This window comes from Hemiscyllium ocellatum, chromosome 3 (assembly GCF_020745735.1).
Source record: "Hemiscyllium ocellatum isolate sHemOce1 chromosome 3, sHemOce1.pat.X.cur, whole genome shotgun sequence".
Lineage (NCBI taxonomy): Eukaryota > Metazoa > Chordata > Chondrichthyes > Orectolobiformes > Hemiscylliidae > Hemiscyllium > Hemiscyllium ocellatum.
This window is the reverse complement of record NC_083403.1, coordinates 69,201,461-69,225,196: the sequence shown is the minus strand read 5'-3', so window position 1 is coordinate 69,225,196 and position 23,736 is coordinate 69,201,461. Positions and strand designations below refer to the sequence as shown.

Genomic DNA, 23,736 nt, shown 5'->3' with positions numbered 1-23,736 from the left:
CAGAAATGCCTCTTCATTTCCATTCTAAATCAACCCCCTCTAATTCTAAGGCTGTGCCCATGGGTTCTAGTATGCCCGCCTAACAGAAACAAATTCCCAGCATCCACCCTTTCTAAGCAATGCATTATCTTTTAAGTTTCTATTAGATCTCCCCTCAACCTTCCAAACTCTAATGAATACAATCCCAGGATCCTCAGCTGTTTATCGTATGTTAGGCCTGTCATTCCAGGGATCATCCATGTGAATCTCCGCTGGACACGCTCCAGTGCCAGTATGTCCTTCCAGAGGTGTGGGCCTAGAACTGGACACAATATTCTAAAGGGGACTAACCAGAGCTTTATAAAGTCTCAGTAGCACATCGCTGCTTTTACATTCCAACCCTTTTGAGATAAATTACAACATTACATTTGCTTTCTTAATCATGGACTCAACCTTCAAGTCAACCTTTAGAGAATCCTGACTAGCACTCCCAGATCCCTTTGTACTTTGGCTTTATGAATTTTCTCAATTCATTAGAAAATAGTCCATGCCTGTATTCTTTTTTCCAAAGTGTAAGACCTCGCATTTGCTCACTTTGAATTTCATCAGCCATTTCTTGGACCACTCTCCTAAACTGTCTAAATCTTTCTGCAGCCCCCCCACTTCCTCAGTACTACCTGCCTATCCAGCCTAACTTCGAATCATCGGCAAACTTCACCAGAATGTCCCCAGTCCCCTCATCCAGATCATTAATATATAAAGTGAACAGCTGCAGCCCCAACACTGAACCCTGCGGGACACCACTTGCGGGCTACTATTCTGAAAAAGAATCTTTTATCCTAACTCTCTGCCTTCTGTCAGACAGCCAATCCTCAATCCATGCCAGTAGCTCACCTTGAACACCATGTGCTCTCACCTTACTCAGCAGCCTGCCTTACCAAAGGCCTTTTGGAAATTTAGGTAGATAATATCCACTGGGTTTCCTTGGTCTAATCTACTTGTTACCTCTTCATAGAATTCTAACAGATTTGTCAGACACGACCTTCCCTTACTAAATCCATGCTGACTTGTTCTAATCTGACCCTGCACTTGCAAGAATTTAGAAATCTCATCCTAACAATGGATTCTAGAATTTTACCAACAATCGAGGTTAGGCAAATCAGCCTATGATTTTCCATCTTCTATCTTGATCCTTTCTTGAACAAGGGAGTTACGACAGCGATTTTTCAATCATCTAGGACTTTTCCCGACTCCTGTGATTTTTGAAAGATTACAACCAATGCCTCCACTATTTCTTTAGCCACTTCCCTCAGAACTCTAGGATGTAGCCATTCCAGACCAGGAGATTTATCAATTTTTAGACCTTTTAGCTTTTCTAGCACTTTCTCTTTGTAATGGTTACTATACTGAACTCTGCCGCTTGACTCTCAATTTTTGGGATATTACTCATGTCTTCCACTATGAAGACTGACACATAATATTTATTAAATTCTTCAGCTATTTCGTTATCTCTACATCATGCACCTTCCTGCATCAATTTGGAGCAGCCCAATTTCTACTTTTGCCTCTTGTTTATTTCTCATGTATTGAAAGAGACTTTTAGTATCATTTCTAATATTACTACCTAGCTTACCTTCATATTTGATCATCTCCTTCCTTATTTCTCTCTTTGTTATTCTGTGTTTGTTTTTGTAGTCTTCCCAATCTTCTGATTTCTCAGTGCTCTTGGCCACTTTGTAGGCTCTCTCTTTGTCTCTAATACATTTCCTGACTTCCTTTGTCAGCCATGGCTGTGTAACTCCCCCCCACCCCCCCCCTCCCCCTCCCCCCCCCCCCCCCCCCCAGGGGAAAATCTTTTTCGTTCTTTGGGATAAACCTCTGTACTGTGTTCTCAATTCTCAGAAGCTCCTGCCATTGTTGCTCTACTGTCTTTCCTGCTAGGATCTGCTTCCGGTCGATTTTCATTGGTTCCTCTTTCATGCCCCTGTAATTACCTTTATTTAACTGTCACACCATTACATCTGATTTTGCCTTCTCTCTTTCAAACTGCAGACTGAACTCTACATACTTAGAGTAAGTGTTAAAGTAAGTGTTCCCTTACTTTAAGATCTTTTATAAAGTCTGGCTCATTACATAAAACTAAGTCCAGAATAGCCAGCTCTCCTGTTAACTCCATCACAAGCTGTTCCAAAAAGCCATCCTCTAAGCTTTATCCCTTTCTTTGGATCCACTGGCAACATTATTCACCCAGTCTATTTGCATATTGAAGTCCTCCATGATCACTGTGACCTTGTCTTTCTGACATGCCCTATCTATTTCCTGGTACATCTTGCGCCCCTGGTCCTGACCACTGCTGGGAGGTCTGCACGTAACTCCCATTATAGTTTTTTGCCTTTGTTGTTCCTCAACTCCACCCACACAGACTCCACATCATCTGACCCTACATCATTCAGTGCCATAGATTTAATTTCATTCTTAACTAACAAGGCAACCCCACCCCCTCTGCCCACCTCCGTGGCTTTTCGATAAGTTGTAAATTCTTGGATGGTTAACTGCCAGTCCTGAACCCCCTGCAACCACATCTCTGTGATGCCTACCACTTCATAATCATTCACGATGATTTATACTATTAATTCATCTACTTTGTTATGAATACTACAAGCTTTCAGGTAAAGCACCTTAATGCTAACTTTCTTACCCTCATGATTTCCATCATCTCCAGTAATATGTCCCAAGTAGCCCTTCCTTTTTGCTTTATTCCTAGTCTGCCTCGAACTTAAACCCTGCACACATGCTAACCTGCTGTTCATCTTTCTATTGTCTCCATACTCCCTGTTGCTTTCCCTTTCCCCGATTCACAAGTTTAAAGTCTTAGTGACCACCCTATTTATACTTTTCACCAGAACACTGATTCCAGATTAGTTCAGGTGGAGACCATTCCATTGATACAGATCGCCCCAGTTCCAAAACTGATGCCAATGTCCCATGAAATTGAATCCCTCTTTCCCACACCAATCTTAGCCACGTGTTTACTTCCCTAATTTTCTTTTCCTTATGCCAATTAGCATGTGGCTCAGGCAGTAATCTAGAGATTATGACCCTTGAGGACCTGTTCTTCAATTTCCTTCCTAGTGCGTGATAATCCCTAAACAGGTCCTCCTTCCTAGCCTTGCTGTTGTTTGTGTCAATGTGGACCACAACAACTGGTTCTTCTCCCTCCCACTCCAATATCCTTTCAAGCCAGTTGGAGATGTCCTGCACCCTGGCACCGGGCAGGCAACACACAATGCGGGACTCCCGATCCGGCTCACAAAGGATGCTATCTGTCCCCCTAATTATAGAATCCCCTATAATAGCTACTTGTCTTAGTGTCCCTCCTCCTGAGTGGCCTTCTGCACCATGGTGCTCTGGTCAGCTCGCTCATCCTGTCCACAGGCTTTTCCCTCATGCATAAAGGGAGCAAAAATCTCATACCTGTTGGACAAGGTCAAGGGCTGAGGCTCCTGCACTCCTGAACTCAGAATCCCCCTACCTGCCTAACTTACAGTCACACCCTGCTGTTCCTGATCACTAACCGAATTTGAATTACAACATACTGGGCGTGACTGCCTCCTGAAGCAAAGTGCCCAGGTAACTCTCCCCTTCCCAGATGTGCCACAGTGTTTGAAGCTCAGATTCCAGATCAACAATTCTGATCCAGAGTTCTTCCAGCAACCAACACTTGATGCAGATGTGGTCACTGACATTCACAATGGGATCAGCCAGCTCCCACATCACTGGTCCAAACAAAGTTGGTTGATAGAGACAGTAAGGTCTTTGCATCACTATCAGAGGAAGTATCTGGGGATAACCATCAGGTAAAAACCACCTTAGTGCATATGAACAAGTACCACAAGCCTACAAAGTCAACGTTTTAGGAATATAAGGAAGGAACCTGGTCAAATGAACATAGTTTGAAAGGCTCAAAGTAATTTTGCTAAATGGATAACGGTATTAAAAATTGATCAAACATATGATGCTCTCACAGACACAATTCAAAAATTTGCTTCCTGAAGTAGAGAATGCATATGGAAGTTCAGAGAGTTAAGACAGCAAGATTAGCCATTGGGGCATGGTGGCACAGTGGTTACTGCTGCTGCCTCACAGTGCTGGAGACCCAGGTTCAATTCCCACATCAGGTAACTATCTGTGTGGAGTTTGCACATTCTCACTGTGTCTGCGTGGGTTTCCTCCCACAGTCCAAAAATGTGCAGGTTAGGTGAATTGGCCATGCTAAATTGTTCGTAGTGTTAGGTGAAGGGGTAAATGTAGGGGAATGGGTAAATGTAGGAGAATGGGTCTGGGTGGGTTGCTCTTCGGAGGGTCGGTGTGGACTTGTTGGGACGAAGGGCCTGTTTCCACACTGTAGGTAATCTAATCTAATTAGCAGCAGAAATGGCAGATGATTATGAGCTCGTTTATAAATCAAAGCTTGGCTACTGACATCAGTCTGTGAGGGATAGTAATTGGGGAAATGAAAAATCCCTCAGTTGATACGGGAAAAGGAAATCTCACTGAAGATAGTAAGCATAGCTTACCACACGATAACAAGGAAACTCATGGGGGGTGGGGGAAAGAGAACTAAAAAAGCTCAAACAAAAACAGAAATTGCTGAGAAGGCTCAACAGGTCAGGCAGCACCAAGGGAGAGAAATCAGAATTAACATTTCAGGTTCAGTGACGCTTCCTCAGAATGGTTACTGAACCCAAAATGTTAACTCTGGTTTCTCTCCACAGATGCTGTTGACCTACTGAATCTTTCTAGCAATTTCTGTTTTTGTTTCTGGTTTCCAGCATCCACAGTTCTTCCACGTTTGTTTTTAAGTAAAAATGTTATGGATAAGTTTTTTTGAATTGGCAAAGGAAGGCACAGTGGAAAGCTACAAAGCTACAGAAGAAGGTACCACCTGATCAGGAGTTAGTTAAGAAGTAAGTGCCAGATCTCTTTAAAGGATTTCCTTGTGGTTATAAGGTTTACTCATGGTTGCCAGGAGGAGCAGGTAAAGAAATTAAAATTTCCAGTCAGCAAGTCAATTTTTGATCGTGAGAGATGAGGAAATATGTAATTCAGAAGGTGTGTTGCCAGAAAAAAAAATTGTAATATGTGAAATCCATGGTGTGAACAGCAGTGTTCCATTATATAAAGTGAGGTTGGAGAGTCTTGGGAAAAGTGGAGAAGTGGTGGCAAGAGTAATAGAGAAATTCTCAGTTCCAGAAATACAGTTTATCCTTGGTAATGATATAGCTGGATCACAGGTGGGAGTGATACCTACTATGGCTGAAACACCAATGGAACATCAGGAAACTGAGGTGTTACAGGAAGCATATCCTGGGATTTTTCCTGTGTGAGAACAAGGTCACAAAGCACAGGTTAAAACAAGAGGAGAAATAAAGGAGTTGAGATAAGAAAGCTGACATTCAGTGATCAGAAACTATGTTTTATCAAATAAGTTGTGAAAACAAATAACAGGAATAGGTGGAGGATAAAGTGGATGTTTTTAGTTCAGAGAAATTAGTTGAATTACTAAAGCAAGATAAAAAACTAAAGCAATTGTGTGAGAAAAAATACACAGAAGATGAATCCAACTGTATCCCAGAATGTTACTATCTTAAAAATGAAGTCTTGATGAGGAAATGGGCAGAAGTTCATCATGTTTGGGCGGCACGGTGGCACAGTGGTTAGCACTGCTGCCTCACAGCACCTGAGACCTGGGTTCAATTCCTGACTCAGGCGACTGACTGTGTGGAGTTTGCACGTTCTCCCCGTGTCTGCGTGGGTTTCCTCCGGGTGCTCCGGTTTCCTCCCACAGTCCAAAGATGTGCAGGTCAGGTGAATTGGCCATGCTAAATTGCCCGTAGTGTTAGGTAAGGGATAAATGTAGGGGTATGGGTGGGTTGTGCTTCAGCGGGTCGGTGTGGACTTGTTGGGCCGAAGGGCCTGTTTCCACACTGTAAGTAATCTAATCTAATCTAATGTTGTGTTCCCAAGTTATTGAAAGGAGGTGTTGTGGGTAGCTCATGAATTATCAATAGGACATTATTTGGGAGTAATTAAAAGTCAAACCAAAATACAAAAACATTTTATTGGCCCAGGCTGAATAAGGATGTAGTTGACTTTTGCAGGACATGTCATCAATGTCTGGAAATTGGAAAACTTCAGGTAGTGATAAAGCCAGCACCCTTAATACCCATCCCCACATTTAGAGGCATAGAGACATACAACATGGACACAGACCTTTTGGTCCAACTAGTCTATGCCAATCATGTTTTCAATCTAAACTACTCACTTGCCTGCACTTGGCCAATATCCCTCCAAATCTTTCCTATCCAAATATCTTTTAAATGATGTAAGTGTAATTGCATCCACCACTTCTTCTGGCAGCTCTTTAGCCACTCTCTGTGTAAAAAAGTTGCCTCTCATTTTCTTTTTAAATCTTTCTCCTCTCACCTTAAAAACATTCTCCTTAGCTTTGAACTGCCCCACCTTAGGGAAAAGACCTTTGCTATTCACCTTCTCTATGCCACACATGATTTTATAAACCTCTATAAAGTCACCCCTCAACCTTTTACACTCCAGCAGATAATGTCCCAGCCAACTTTTACAACTCAAACACTCCATTCCCAGAAACTTCCTGGTAAATGTTTTCAGAACCGTCCTGAGTTTAATGACATCTTTCTTAATAACGAGGCAACCAGAACTGCACACAGTACTTCAGAACAAGCCTCACCAACATTCTGTACAATTTCAACATGACGTCCCAACTCCTATACTCAAAGGTATATAAATAGATATATTCTTATTCAACCTGAGGTAAATAGGAAATGGTTCCCCATTGAGATGCCATTATTGTTCTGTGGCTCAGACTGCAGCAACATTTACTATACTTTTTATTAAATCTTGCAACAAAGCACTCAATTTAAATGTGGTTGACAGAGTCAAGTGTGAGGTGTTACTGATGATTGATTCTGTAACAGCAATGATGTCTATTAAGAACCTCACCCTGAGAAGTGATACTACTTTCGAGGCCGTTAACAATGGGAAATAAATCATTAAATTAATCAAAAATATAATTAAGTGCCTACATTTTACACAGCAATCACATTTGCCAAAAAACCCACATATATGCATTCTGACATTTTCTCAATTTAGCAATTGTCCATAAAATCCAATCAGAGACACAACTCCTATTGTTTGGTTGATGTGAATAACTGTCAGTTGAAGTTTTATTACAATAAGTACAGACAAAAACGTCTTTTGTTCCCAAATCAGATTTGTTCAGTGACCATTGCAAGTACTGGGCTGGAGTCTGTGTTGTGATATTATCTTTCATAAAGCATTTATTTGAAAACATCATACAGGCATTACATTGCCAAAGCCAGTCCATAAAGAGCATGCAGATATCAAAAAGATAAAGGGCTTCTTTCAATTGAACTGTTCATTTTTTGGTTTGTTTTCTTATTGGTGTTGAGTTTTAACTGTATTGTGTTATTATCTTTATTTTACAGCAGACTTCTACCCATGGGGTACAGTTCATACTTATTGTAATCTAACTGTGAAGAATACTAATTGTTAAAGCAACATAAAGGTACTACACAACTTGTCAAAATGTTAACAGCACAAGTTAGCAAATTCTAAACTATACAATAGCCCACCCTAGATTGACACAGGATCAGAGGTCATATAATGGCATTTCATATAGAAAGATAACATCACCCTTTAAATGATTTCTTAGATGGCCTTAACATGGAAACATTTATGTGCAAAACAATGGGAATGATTGGAATTGAGAAAAAAAAATACAGTGCATATTTAAACTCTGTTAAAACCCCCTTATTCCCAGACAGTGGTAGTGACATATATTATAAAAATGTTTTAGATGGCACTTTTTAAAACCATCAATTGATTGCAACCCATTTAAAAACTCTTAGTCAGTGAACTGACACATTAAACCGAATTGTTTCAAATTACAATTTACTAAACTCTACAATTAGTAAAAAGAAGTCTAGAAATTTGGTTTGTAAAATAAATATTAAAATGCAATAAACTGAAATTAGGGGCAATGCGGTGATGTAAACAAAAAGAAAATCCAGGAATGCAAAGACATTGAAGTGCAGGGAGCATCGTCGGTGCCTCCTCATGAAACTCGAACATGGGCTTCTTCCTCAGTCTCCTGTCCTAGGCTGGAGTATGTGACTGATGGCTCCACTTGTCCAGTGGTTGGCATCTCTACTACAGGGCCAGCAGGGTTACGAAACTGCTTGTATACACGTGGATCTTGAGCCACATATGTGGAAGTGGAAGAGTAGAATATTAAGCCAAGAATGATTGTGAAAAAAGACAGAAGGTAGAGACCTGAAAACTAAAAATAAAAGGATGAGGTTCCATTAATGTCTGGATAAATGAACTATATAGCATTGAGGAAATAGCAAACAATTCACTGACATTCTATGCACAAACAAGTAACGGCTATGTTATATTGTAACTATGTGTTACCATTTAGAATGAGCTTAGTATTTTAATAGCTTCTGTAATAGGTTTAAATTATGTTCTGTCAAACAAGTAGTCAGAGATTTAACCATCTTTATAGCCAAGTTCATACAATATTTGAGTATGTGCATCAGTCAAATTGCAAGTTGAAATTTCAATTCTTCATCATTTTGAATCAACTGAATGTGAAACTTGCCTTTACTGTCCTTACCAAAGTAGTTTGAAAAAATTATGAACCACTTAAACTGACCTATAATTTTATTCACATCTTCTCTGTGCAGCCAAAATATGCCATCAATATCCAATAACCATTTAAGGTTGAAAACACTGACGAGCAATTACCTGGAGTCTGCAATCCTTCAAAAGAGTCCCTTACTATGAGTAAGAATCAAGACCCTTCAAATCACTTACCTGAATAGTCAGTCAGGAAAGGGTTGAAGGGATAAAACCAGCTTTAACCCCAGTCTAATTATAAAATTGACTTTCTTATATAATTACTGACACCTCAACCCATCTATCCCCATGAGCATCCCCATTTACAACAAAACCTGCTTCTGAAACTAACATCAACATATGTTGGGAGATCAGCAGAAATTAGATTCTCAATGTCATGAAGAAATAGTCCTTGATTCTGCCACTAGTGGCTCAGTGGTTAGCACTGCTGCCTCACAGCACCAGGGAACTGGGTTAGATTCTACTCTCAGGTGACTATCTGTGTGGGGTTTGCACAGTGACTGGGTTTTTTCTGGGTGCTTCGGTTTTGTCCCATAGTCTAAAGATGTGCAGTTAGATGGATTGACTGTGCTAACTTGCCCATAGTGTGCAGGCTAGGCGGATTAGCCAAGGGAAATGCAAGATTACAAGGATAGGCTAGGTGGATGGGACTGGATGGGATACCCTTCGGAGAGTCAGTGTGGACTCGATGGGATGAATGGTCGGCTTCTATGCTATAGGGAATATATGAACCGTTTTGAGCAGCGAGACAAGAATGCCACTAGAGAGCAGTAAGAGGCTCATTTGCTTATATTCCCGTCTAATGGACATCAGTCACCATTGTTCCCTTTCATTTTTTGATAAATCTGCACAGGCCTCCAAGAAGGTCCATGTGTAGCAGAAGTCATTGCTACAATTGGTATGCCAACACTCCTTCCCATGCACGGAACCTGAAAAGGTTGAGCAGGAACATTGACAATCATCAACATCACAGGGCACGTTCCATGGGCAGTGATGACCCATCCATGAAAGTTGGGATCAGTCACATCCTACTGCACACCTCTGACCCCACTAAGTCTCCCCTCAGTGCTGCACTTGGATCACACAGGCACCTTTCCTTGTATTGCTGCTAACAGCACACTTTCAGCACAGGGACCAACACCCAGCTCATGTAGTGGGATAGGATTTATGTCACAGTCCCTTTGCTAGCTCTCTTACTGCTCAATCACTTTGCACCAACTTTGATGATCACAGCATCTCTGCCTTGCCTTGTCCATTTGAGGCTCGTCTTTCTCATTCAGAACTTAAAGACTCACAGTACATCTATGTTGACTTGAAAAGCCATCCTGATGAAGAGCTTTTGCCCGAAACGTCGATTTTCCTGCTCCTTGGATGCTATCTGACTTGCTGTGCTTTTTCCAGCACTACTCTAATCTAGACTCTAATATCCAGCATTTGCAGTACCCATTTTTGTCTATGTTGACTTGGTGTTTGGTGCACACACAAAGTCAGACGGCTTTTAATGGTTTCCAGCTGTGATCGGTCAAAGGCATAGGCATGTTGCTTTCTGGCACCATGCTATGTTACACCTGCACCATGTACCATTAGCATATGAGGTTAACACACTGCATGTGCTTCAAACTTAGGGTCATGTGTCAAATCTTTGTTCAAGTCAAGAAAGACAACCTTTAGTTAGGGGTATCCAGGACCGAAAGGAAAAGGTAATGTTTTTCAGGGGATTAAATACAACTTACGCTGTTAGGTTCAGTAGGTCTGTATCATTAATCTAGGGAATGGGCCACACACAGTCCTGCTGATCCAATGCAATCATTCTGGGGATTTAGAATAAGGCAGCCAGGGAGCTACACAGAGATGAATTAGGAGTCAATAAAAATCTAGGGGTTATCTGAGCCACTGCTGTGGGAGAGAAGTTGGGTAAGTTAATTGCGTGCATTTGAGGCAGCATGCTGGGATTCTTTGGTGACAACAATTGAGATGGATGGGGCTGGTGGGGGGCAACACAACAGATAAGGTGGAAGACAAGAGTGGTTTGGACAACATGGATTACGATGGAGGAGCAGAGAATCACTAACTGTCATAACCATTGGCTTCGATGGGGGTCAATGGAGCATGATGGTTGGCGTGTCTAAGTTGGAAAAGTGAAGCTCGGACTGATGCCCAAATCCTGTGAATGAATAAAAGCAAACATGCATTGTAAAAGGCAGATCCTGGCTGGCCCTGCTTGAGGTGGTATCCATTTGAACTTTAAAAATAGCACAGGCCTCAGGAATCTGGGGAGAGCCCAGCAGTGGCATGTATTTCCCCTGTTGCTGAAGAGAAGATGGGTTGAGCAGAGCATTGAGGCATGCTGCTTAACTAACGAGGCGAGCTGCAATGAGCAAACTCACTAGGATGCAGAGAGTGAAACCCTTCATGAAAATTTCTGAAATTGACACTTAGCCAATTTTTAATAAAAGTCAGCTCAATGTCTTTCCTGGCACTGTAATGTCAGCATATATTACCCAGCCTAGGTTACAGTAGACCGTAGAATGGTTTAGAATGACATGGTGGTAGAATGACATGTAGACCAGAACAGTCAAGGATTTCAGCTCCTGAGAGTTTTTGGCAAAGTGTTGGAGTTTTACAACAACCTGGTCATTTTTATGGTCAATTTCTGGCCCTTTACATTTCCCAGATGATTGAATTAGTTTCAGATTGTTATGGTGGTTTGTGGATAATTGCTGAATTTCATGCAGCTCTACTATTATTATTAACTTCAGCTGGCTAGAAATTTTAGGCCAAGAAAAAATGGAAATAGATGTTAAATATTGTGGGATACAAACATCTGCCATGTGTCCACTCATTTTATCAGCACGTCCAAGTTCTCTACAAGACTAACTCTATACTCCTCAGATTTGCAATAATTCAAAGTTTTGCGTGAGCTGCAAATTTTGAAATTGTGCCCTGCACACTGATGTACATACATTATTAGTATGTATCAGAAAAAGCACTGGTTCTAGTGCCTCGCTGGAAAATCATACTGAATCTCTTTCTCCACTCTGAGAAACTACTGTGCACCACTGTTCTGTTCCATGTCATTTAGCAATGTTGTATTAACACTCAAATAAAAGCAAAATACTGTAGGTGCTGAAAGTCTGGAACAAAAAGCAGAAATGCTCGACAAATTCAGCAGGTCTGGCAGCATCTCTGGAGACAGAAACAGAGCTAACATATCGAGTCCAAAGACTCTTCTTCACCTGTTCCAAAACAGTAACTTGTTGGTATTAACTAATTAAATAAGCACAGATGAGAGGTCAAATCCCTGCTAGTTTTAGTGTGTGAGATTCTGTTCACCCACTCACTTACTGGGCAATATACTTACCCAATAAACTACTGAGGTCAATCAACATTAAAAAAACATAAACCAGAAACATATGGTAAAGGGAAATGGCAAAATGATTAACTAAATAATTTGAGCTTGGTAGCAGATTGTAGCTTTTTCCCACACACTGTGAACAGCAATACATATTCCAACTGTTACTGAAATTCCTTCAAAAACCAGAAATTTTTGGTTTATTTTCAAGAATAAATTGTGAATACTGCATAGTGTTTCATATTTCAATAATAAAAAAGGTTTGGTTAATACTTTTTGTTTTATGCTCTGTGAGGATATCAGTACTCAACGTCCACTGAGTGCTTTTCACTAACAACTCCTCTAGATAACTAAACTGGAGTGGGCTCTCATGACCTAGTGGTATTATTGCCAGACTGTTAATCCAGAGACCTAGCTAATGTTCTGAAGAGCCAGGTTCAAACCCCACTACAACAGATGGTAGAATGTGAATTCAATAAACATCTGGAGTCTGATATGACCATAAATCCATTGCCAATTGTTGGGGGAAAATCCATCTGCTTTACTAATGCCCTTTAGGGAAGGAAACTGCCATCCTGGTCTGGCCTATATGTGACTCTAGACCCACAGCAATGTGGATGACTCTTAACTGCTGGTTGGATGATTAGGATTGGGCAATAAATGGCTGATCCAGCAAGTGACACCTGCCTCCCCATAAATCACATGCTTCATTCAATCTTGAACTTTGCTTTGTTCTGAATTGGAATATGCTGAAGAAAGAATGTACTAAATTAAAAATATCACTCTATGCCATTTTGAACTAAACTTTCTTTAATCAATCAAGTGTGAATTAATAAAGGACTTCCAATTTAATGGACACATACAAGATTTGTCAGTGAAGCTGAGGTTTATGCAATAGAAGACCCAATGACAACATGAATACAGGAGTGGTTAAATGAAAGGAAAAAGTTATGGCAATACACTTGTTTTTATGGATTGGAGGGATCAATAGTCAAGATTAGAGTGGTGCTGGAAAAGCACAGCAGGTCAGGCAGCATCCAAAGAGCAGGAAAATCAACGTTTCAGGCAAAAGTCCTTCATTTTTGCCCGAAACATCAATTTTCCTGTTCCTCAGATGCTGCCTCACCTGCTGTGCCTTTCCAGCACCACTCTAATCTTGACTCTAATCTCCAGCATCTGCATTACCCACTTCCGCCTGGAGGGATCAATACCACAGCCACTACTCTCCTTGATACATTAATGACTTAATATGTATTGTTAACATATATTTATATATTGGTTGTTAAAAACGTAATTGAAAAATTTGCTAATGACTCTGAAGTATTCTGAACAGTGAAGAAGATTGTCACAAATGTCAAAAGAACACAGGCTGGCTGGTGGAAGTGGATGAGCATATGACCAATGAAACTTAATGCAGAGATAAAGACAGGCACATTTTGTATGAAGAGTAAAGAGAGGTAATTTAGATGTCAAATAGACGTGTTCAAGATAACATGGAACTTACACACAGCAGTTAGAAAGAAACTGTACTGTTTGGCAAAGAGGTTGAGACACATGGGACAAAGATTGAAGAGATTGATTCCAGACCAAAGGTAATATGAAAAAAACATTTTCATATCGTGAATGCTTTTGTTCTGGAATGTATTGCCTGAGAATGTAGTGGAGTAGAGGCACTGTCAACTGTCGCTTTCAAAAGAAGATTGAGTAAGCACTTACACGTAAAACAAGATTGCAGAGTTACAGGAAAATGATAGGCAAGTGGAGCGAGCTGAATTGCTCTTGCAGACAACCAATCAGGAGTCAATGGGCTGAAAGGTCTTTTCTGTACTGTCAGCATTCTATAAGCCTATCAAGGATTCTCTTTTCCAGTGAAAACTGGTTAATTTTACTGATAAGGAAAGGGAGAATCGAATAGGAATGCAATCCAGTCAAAAAAAAAATCACAAGAAAGACTGTAAAAGTTTCTACATGCATATAAAAAGGAACAGTTTGATAATTCTGTGTCCATTACTAGCAGAGTCAGGAGAATTTTATAATGGGGGAATAGAGAAATGGCAGCAAAGCTGAATGATCACTTTCTGTCTGTTTTCACTAAAGAAGAGACAATAAATCTCCCAAAATTAAAAATCCAAGTTAACTAGGAAAAATGAGAAGTTGAAGAAATTTTGTATTAGTAAGAAGGTTGAACTGGAGAAGTTAATCTAGTTGATAAGCTGATAAATCCCAGGGCCTGCTATTCTACAGCAGATATTGTTGAAGGAGGTGGCTATAGAGATAGCTGACATATATTCAATATATTTTGGAATGGTTCCTGCAAATTTGAAGTTAGCAAACATCACTCCACTACTTAAGGAGAGAGTGAGAAAGAGGGGTTAGAAAGTCTAGATATACAAAGGGGCCTAGATTGTCAATAAATCACTGAATGCTGATATGCCGGGACAGCAGTTATTAAGAAATCTACTGAAATGTTAGCCTTTATCAAAAGAAGATATGAGTACATGAGTAGTGAAGTCCTGCTTCAACTGTATTAGTCTTGGTTAGTCCTTACCTGGAGTAATGTGTGCAGTATTGGTTTCCCTACTTTAGGAAAAAAAACATTATTGCCTTAGAGGGTGTGCAATGAAGGTTTACCAGACTTGTTCCCGGATGGTGGGAACTGTCCTATGAAGACACACTGGGCAAAGACGGCCTACATTCTCTAGACCTTCTAAGACTGAGAGGTGTATCCATTTTAATCTACACAACACATAGAGGGGTAAAAACAGAACAGATGCAGACAAAATGTTTATCCTAATATGTAAGTCCAGAACGGGGGGAGCAATTTTAAAATAAGATAGCTGCCACTAGAGCTGAGATAACAAGATTTTTTTTTCCATCAGAGTATTGTGAATCTTTGGTTTTCTCTACCTTGGAAGACTATGTAAGATCAGTCTTTGAATGTGTTTAAGGTAGAGATTCATAGATTTCTGATTACCAATGCCATAAAGGTAATAAATGGCAGAGCAGGCTGCGGACTGAATAGCCTTCGCTATGTTACTTGATAGCTGCATCCTCTCAATTCTGTAACATTTTAGTAAATGACTTTGCCAGTCAGAAAAAGGCCCTTTAATCCCTCTGTCTAGCATTTGGATGTTATTGTGCAATAATTCGTACATCTGGTCATTTAATTCACAGTAATTTACCTTTATCACAAATTGATGTGCTACCTTGTAAAATATGTTGAGAAAATCTACGTATAGCGCTTTCATTGCATTGCCTAAGTCTACTCTTCTTATCAATTCTTAAAGTATTCAATAAAATTGTTTAAAATATATTCCTCTTAGAAATTAATCAGGACTATTTTTTGTCAATATATTCCCTGTGCCATTTGATCTTGAAGATTATAGGATTTTTCTCATTGCAGATAGTAAGTAAAATTATTGTTTATTTGAAATCCCTTCCTGAAGATTGGAATTGGATTCCATAATACTATTTCTTTTTTAAAACATATTTATTTGGTGACTGGAGCCTCAGTATTTTCTCCCTAGCTTTCTTGAATGTCCACTCACAAGCACCTTATCCTCAGGTTTTATTTGTTGTTTTTTCCCTTTCTACATTAATAATCATAATATTCCTCTCAACCTTTATACTTATTCCCTGTCTGATAGTGTCTTCAATGAAAACTGAAGCAGCACTCATTATTACTTCCACTTTTCAATATCATTTACTGTGAATTTATCATTCTTTTCCTCAGTTACAGAAGGTGTACAACACTGGCAGAACTAATACTTATTGCCCTTGCAACAACTTTACTACAACTGTATGCTTGCTAAACCATTTGGAGGGCAGTTAAGAGTGAAATACATTGCTGTGGTCCTGGAGTCAAATATGGGACACACCATGTTGACAAATTTTGTTTCCTAAAGGACATTAGTGAACCAGGCAAAATTTTATGTCAGTTTCTGTGAATACCTCTGTTTTTCAGATTTAATTAAAATTTAAGTTCCTTTGTTGCAATATGAACTCCTGTTTTTGGATCATGAATCCAGGCTGGTAGATGACGAGTCCATTTTCATAATCAGTACACTACCTCATCTTTGATTATGGTTCTGGATCAAGCTTGTCCTTCAGTTGTCCTATTGTAAGACTACTGAGTTTTGATGACTTGGCTAATACATATATTCTAACACATACAAACTCACATACATTTTTCCTTGCCTTCAAGAAACCATTTTGACTGTTATTACATAGCTTTGGATCAAGGGGTTAATGATGCTGTGTACGCCAATTGATCTGTTCACCTTACCCGACATACAATTAGGATAGTCACAGTTAACGAGAGAATGGCTGAAACTTTTCTTGCCAAATTATCCAAGAAGACAGACAATTTGATAAATTATTTATTTATTGACTACAAAATAATAACGTGACTGTACAAGCAATTAGTAGATATGAATACCTACCTATCAGTTGGAATAATGACAATTACAGGATGGAACTACTCAACAAAATGACAGCGGAATGTGTAAAAGGCAATTCAATTGTGACACTATTTCAGCAATAGTAGAATTGCTGACTATTAAGTGACGGTTAAGATCAGTGTCTGATACTCTTGCAAATTAATGATATTACTTTAAAAAAAAGCTCAACAGATAGCTGACAGTCTGGCAGAACTAGTCTACTGGATAAAATAACATCTAGGTTTTAGAGGTTTGAAAAGATCTGAAACTTATTAGCAGTGGTGCAGTGATAGTGTTCCTGCCTCTGAGCCAGGAGGCCTAGGTTCATGTTCCATAAGTGTATGGCTACATATCTGAATAGGCCGATTTGGAAAACATCTGTCCTTATGAGCAAAGTAGTTAAGTCAATCTATTGCCTTGCCTGGGATGCAGGACTTAATTAATGAGAGACTGTCACTTCCTAGCTGACAGTCAGTTAGTTGCTATAATGTGATAGTTCCTAACTTAAGGCAGAGGGGTCATGATTCACCAGGATCCCTCACCCTGTCCTGTTGAGGTAAGCAGGCAAACCCTCATTTCAGTGAAGCCTCCCTTGTTGAATGTCCTTTGCTCCTGGCTGAGGTGGAGGTGGGAGAAATATTCCCTGCTCTTCCTGCCTCTGTGCAGATTTTCTGCTCCTTGTAGCCTCAGAACAATTTCCCTGCAAACCCAGAGATGGCGGCACGGTGGCATAGTGGTTAGCACTACTGCTTCACAGCGCCAGAGACCCGGGTTCAATTCCCGCCTCAGGCGACTGGCTGTGTGGAGTTTGCATGTTCTCCCTGTGTCTGCGTGGGTTTCCTCCAGGTGCTCCGGTTTCCTCCCACAAGTCCAAAGATGTTAGGTGAATTGGCCAAGCTAAATTGCCCGTAGTGTTAGGTAAAGGGGTATATGTAGGGGTATGGTGAGTTGCGCTTCGGCCGGTCGGTGTGGACTTGTTGGGCCGAAGGGCCTGTTTCCACACTGTAAGTAATCTAATCTAAAAATCTAAATCTAATATCGAAACTACAAACCCCATTCCCGACCCGGCCTTTCCGTGGATAGGTCACAAAATCCCTCCGCCTTTCGTGTGATGATGCAGCCACATGACCTGCAAGCCCAGCAAATTGCCACATCACTTAAAAAGAATCATCCAGAAGACTTCCATCAACCTCAGAAGTCATTTAAAATTCTCTCTCTTACAAGTTGAACAATTGACCCTTCAAACCTCGCGAGTGAGGGTTCCTCTTGGAGATGAGAGTGATTAGCATGGTTCACATTTCTAGAGCTAGTGTTAATTCAACGTTAACAGCTCAATCGGCTCACTAGAAAAGCTTCTGGCATACGTTTGGTATCTCCATGCTGCTAGTCATGCAATGTAAGGTGCCAACTGGGCAATGTCAGAAGCAGCTGGAAACATAGTAGACACAATTTTCTCACTTGAAAGCATACCTAATACAGAAACCAAAAGTACATGGAGCCCAACTGACTTTCTCAGTCCATATCTTTCATCTGATTTTTGTCTGTACCCTGCTATTGGATTACATTCTGTATGTTGCATGCAGTATGAAGATCGAATATAACATGGTGCACAAATAATTTTGTTTTGCTATTTTAGTAAACATTAATGATACCAACTGACACATCTGAAGTAGCCTGATGTCTTAAGTAAAGCCAATTGACTCACTAATGTAGCTCCTTACAGGATGTGACTTTCATAATGTAAGTGTTCAAAAATACAGATTATAGATACTGAAATATTGTCTCTAAATAAGCTATTGCTAGATTTGATGACTGAAGAATTTCTATAATTCACACATTGTACATGCAGAAAGTATAAGTGCTATCAGCTGATACAATTGATTGAATCATAGATTTCAGGGGCGACAATTGGTTTTGCTCATTTTCAGCCATGGAGGACACAGTTTGTGCTCTTTTATGCCTAATCTAATTGAGGATAGCACCACGCACATTTATGAGCCTTGGTTGTAATGTTAACCTGATCAGGTCTGAACTACTGGCTGGCAGAGCATTTAGCAGGATGTCCAGTTGTGTGTGTGATAGCACTTGGTGCAGTCAACCTATCAGTCTCAAATAATTTGCAGTAAATGAAGGAGATCTGTTCCTGAACACCTGTATTGAGATTAATGAGACATAGGAGATGCAAAATGAAGCAACAACAGTCCTAGGTTCATGAATGCACACCGTAAGTCTTTGCAATGGAAGTAATTAAGAGAAGAGATGCTAAAATCAATGGAGCCGGGATCAGGAACCCCTCAAAGTCATTTTCTGAAGAGACTGGTCAGCTCCACACTCTGTGTGGAGTAGTATGCCTAAGTCAGAATGACATAGGAGTATTCCAGTGTGTGTATGTTTCAGCAATTCTAAGTGAGGGAGGAAAAATAAACAGCCAAAGTTCATCTGACTGTTATTTAAAAATCCATGTTAAAAGCGCTTGCCTGTGACCACCAGGTGAGGTGATCATAAGTGACATGATTCATTAGTTCAAAACATAACAATATAACCCCAGTTATACTCTTTTCCACCTTCTTCTGTCAGGCAGAAGATACAAAATTTTGAAAACATGTACCAACAGATTCAAGAACAGCTTCTTCCCTGTTATCAGACTTTTAATGGACTTCTCACATATTAAAGATGATCTTTCTCAGCATCTTCTTTGTAGCTGTAACACTATATTTTGCATCCTGTTCTTTTACCCTGATGTACTTATATAAGGTATGATTTATCTGGATAGCCCGCAAAACAGTACTTTTCACTGTATCTCGTACATGTGACAATAATAAAATCAAATCAAATCAAAATATCAATTTACACCATCTATTCTCACTGAGATTCAATGGAACTTTTTTTTTATTCACTGTGTAGACACAGCATTTATATGGAGATTCCAGTTCAGTTTCCAGTCAGTAGTAACACTGAGGATGTTGAGAATGGGAGAGTCAGTCATGGTAGTGCCAATGAATGTCAAAGAGGCCAACAAGTGGCAAGCAACATTTGCACCACACAAATGCCAGGCAATGACCAACAACAATAATAGACAATCTAATTACCACCCCTTGACATTCAATAGCATCCCCCACTGTCAACATCCTGTGGATGACAACTGACCACAAACTCAACTGGACTCACCAGATAAAGCAGATCAGAGGAAAGGAATGCTGTGGCAAGTAATTCAACTCCTGACTTCCCAAAGTCTGTTCACTATCTTCAAGGCATAGGGCAGGATTATGATGAAATACTCCCCACTTGCCCAGATGGGTACAGTTCCAATGAAACTCATGAAGCTTGACACCACATAGGGCAAAGGAGCCCACTTGACTGGCACCATATCTATAAGCACGACCACGTTCAGTAGCAGATGTGTGTACTATCTACAAGATGCAGAAATGCACCAAAAATCCTCAGACAGCACCTTCCAAATCCACAACCACTTTCGTCTAGAAGGACAAGGGTAGCAGATACATGGGAACACCACAAGCTGCAAGTTCCCCTCCAAACCACTCACCATCCTGACATGGGAATATACAGGGTAAAAACAATGACTGTAGATGCTGGAAACCAGATTCTGGAATAGAGTGGTGCTAGAAAAGCACGGCAGTTCAGGCAGCATCCGAGGAACAGGATGTGTACAGCTATATCAGAATGCTAGAATTCCCTCCTTAATGGAATTATGGGTCATCCTATAGGACATGGCCTGCAGCGGTTCAAGGAGGCAGCACACCACCACCTTCTCAAGAGCAACTAGGGATGGGCAAGAAAATGCTGGCCAGCCAGCAACACCCATGTCCAATGAGTGAATAAAAAGGCAGCATTCAGTTCTGAACACTGATGATGGTGATGGTTTGTCTGGGAAGTCTAGCTAGTGCCACATCCATGCCATCACGGCTGATTCAGCTGTACATAAGGGCATAAGGAAGTTTGGAACAGCAACAATATTGGGAGATTTGGTGCTATGAGGAACAAACAAGTGTTCCTGTGGCAGCAGAATGATGTGCTGCCTACCTGGTACCAGAATCAAGAATCAGCTGAATGGGCAGACAGGATTTGATGCAAAAAAGTGTGACCAAATTAATTTTGATAGGAAGAACACAAAAAAGCAATATAAACACATGGTATAATCTTAAAAGAGCAGAAGGATGTGTGCATAAATTAATAATGTGACAAGATGGGTTGAGAGAACAGATAATAAAGCATATGGTATCCTAGTTTTATCAATAAGTACATAGATTACCAAAGTAAGAAAGAAATATTAAAATATCTGTTTGGCCTTAAGTGCAATATTCTGTCTAGTTCCAGCTACATGCTTTAGGATGAATGTGAAGGCAGCAAAGATTCAAGGGAATGTTTGTAGGGATGGGAAACTTCAGTTATGTAGATAAATTGGAGGACTTTGCATTGTACTTCTTGGAGAAGAGAAGATTAAAAGGAGATTCAGTAAAGATATTCAAAAACATCAGGGATCTGGACAGAGTTTATAAAGAGAAACTATTCCAATTGGTGGAAGGAATGACAAGCAGCAATCTGTGAAGATGTAAATGTTCGAATGTACACAGTTTCAAGGATGCTGCATTTGGCTGCTTCAAATGTTAGCACCATTCAATTTTAGCCAGAAATAAAAATAGGTATGTATTGCAAGTTTGTTTCCAATTGATTAGTCAGGACAGTTCAGGGTTCACTATAGAGAATTTCAGAGGTTATAGGTTATTGGAAACAATTATGGAGTTGAAGACAGGAACCAGAGACAGCAGCAGGCTTCATATCAGGAATGCTGCAGTTAACTGTTTTTCAGAAAGCAATTGAATTACACATGTTCTATGTAGAGGACTCAGTGAAGAATCAAGGGCAGTTGGATGACTCTTTGCTGCCTAACTTGTGACCAAGCTCTAGAAATTAGTCGGCAGCTAAGTGTCGGAGTCAGAACTGAGAAGAAGTGTTAGGGAACTGAGCAAGTGGGAAGATTACTGGCTTTGTATTGGGGAAGCTGTAAGGTGGTTGGAAGAAACCTGGGAGTATTAATACCTTAGTGTAACTGGAACACTAGTGTACTGAAAAGCACACAAGCAATATTTGCCAGATGCTGCTGAGCAAGATTGGAGCTTGGGGGAAAGAATCTTGGGTGCAGGACTGGATCTGTGAGGCTAGATGTTGGTGAAGAGCTGGACTTATATTTATGGATGAGTACTGTAATGTAGATTATAAGTCCTGGGGAGCTTAGACTCAGGAAGGGAACAATTGCTGAGGTAGTTTTTGATGGAATGGCACTTGAGAAGGAGTTTTAAGGGGTGGCATGGTACTCAGTGGTGGGGAAGGTGGCACAGTGGCTCAGTGGTTAGCATTGCTGCCTCACAGTGTCAGAGACCTGGGTTTGATTCTAGCCTCAAGCAATTGTCAGTGTGGCGTTTGCACATTTACCCCTGTCTGCATGGGGTTCCTGCAGTGCACCGGTTTCTTCTAACAGTCCAAGGGTGTGCAGGTTAGGTGGGGTTGGCCATGGTAAATTACCCATAGTATCCAAGGACATGTAGGCTTAGGTGGGTTAGCCATAGGAAAATGCAAAGTTACAGGGACAGGGTAGGGGCTTGGCTGGGATGCTCTTTGGAGAGGTGGTGTATAGGCCAAATGGCCTGCTTCCACACTGTATGGATTCTACAATTCTATTCTATGATTAGGCCAGATCTGTTTTTTTGTGGAGCATCAGAGGCTGAGGGGTGACCTTATTGAGGTGTATAAAATTATGAGGGTCATGGATAGAATAAATAGACAAGGTCTTTTCCCTGGGGTGGGGGACTCCAGAATTAGATAGCATAGGTTTAGGGTGAGAGGGGAAAGATAAAAAAGGGACCTAAGGGGCAACTTTTTCAGACAGAGGATGGTGTGTTAAGGGAATGAGCTGCCAGAAGAAGTGGTGGAGGCTGGTACAATTACTTATGCTGAAAACACTGACTCTCCTAATCTTAGGATGCTGCCTGACCTGCTGTGCTTTTCTAGTGCCACACTTTCCGACTCTGATCTCCAGCATCTGCAGTCCTCAATTTTCCCAATTAGAACATTTAAAAGGTATCTGGATGGGTATATGAATAGGAAGGGTTTACAGGGATATGGGCCAAGTGCTGGCAAATGTGGTCAGTGTGGACGAGTTGGACCGAAGGGTCTGTTTCTGTACTATACATCTCTATGACTATCTGCAAAAGTGAAGAATTGTAATCCTTGTGAAGTTTGATAAGTTTTTATGATCTACTCTGTCAGTATCTGGATGGTGTTATACCAATATTTACCATTTGTTAACTCTGGGTGTTAGAAATAGATTGTGCACATATTCTAGATCGTATTCTTGTTCTGAAGTTGTGCAGTAAAGATTTTTGTTGTTTGTTCAAAATCATGGAATCTTGTGGCTTTATTCACTTAGCATACTCACTTGAACTCACACCCTGATTTACTTGAAAAACAAAGGTTACTGGTCTCTAGCCAAATTGGAACATACTGTTTGCTGATCTGATCTGGGATTCTAACATTTCTGAAAAATGAAGTATATGCAGGGGAATGAAAACAAGTTGGAGTTTGGCACAAAGTAAGTTTTTTTCATTTTCAATGCTGCAGTGTTTGGGATGTAGAGATACTCAGGGCTATTAGGAAGGGAATTTCAGGATTTTGACCCAACAAAGGAATGGAGTTAATAGTGCCAAGCCAGGATGGTGAGTGACTTGGAAGGAAACCTGCAGGTGATCATGCTCTACATTTGCTGCCATTGTCCTTGTCAGTGGTAGAGATCAAAGGTTTGGAAGGTGCTATCGAAAGACCCTTGATAAGTTATTGCAGTGCCTTCTTTTAGTTAGGTCACCATGCATCAGTGGAGGGAAGTGCATGGTGAAGGTGGGCTAATCAGTTGTGTCGATTTATCATGGAAGGTGTTAAATTTCTGGAGTATTGTTGGAGCTGCATTCATCCAGGCAAGTAGAGTGTTGTATCACACTCTTGACCTGTGCTTTGCAAATGTCAGATAGACTTTGGGGAGAAAGGAGATGAGTTAGTAGTTGCAGAATTCCTAGCCTCTGACTTTCTCTTCACAGTGTTTATATGTAGTCCATTTCTGCTTAATGGTAATGTGTGTCAGGGTTGATAATGTCTTTGAGCATTGAGGGATCACAAATAGATTCTCTATTGCTGGAG

The 23,736-nt window shown here is 40.5% G+C and overlaps 1 protein-coding gene across 3 annotated transcripts in view; it reads right to left on the bottom strand.

Annotated features, from left to right (window-relative positions):
* The window catches only part of slc35f1 (solute carrier family 35 member F1), a 313,410-nt gene that overhangs the window by 9,777 nt on the left and 279,897 nt on the right, over nt 1-23,736 (bottom strand). Inside the window, exon 8 of one of the 3 annotated variants that reach the window (XM_060821177.1) lies at nt 7,330-8,377. The exons of 1 other annotated variant lie outside the window; for it this stretch is intronic. In XM_060821177.1, coding sequence (XP_060677160.1) covers nt 8,153-8,377 — 225 coding nt within the window. In that variant the 3' untranslated portion in view covers nt 7,330-8,152. Of the gene's footprint in view, nt 1-7,329; nt 8,378-23,736 lie in introns of those variants that run through there. One more of the 3 variants, XM_060821194.1, reaches the window with a different exon arrangement.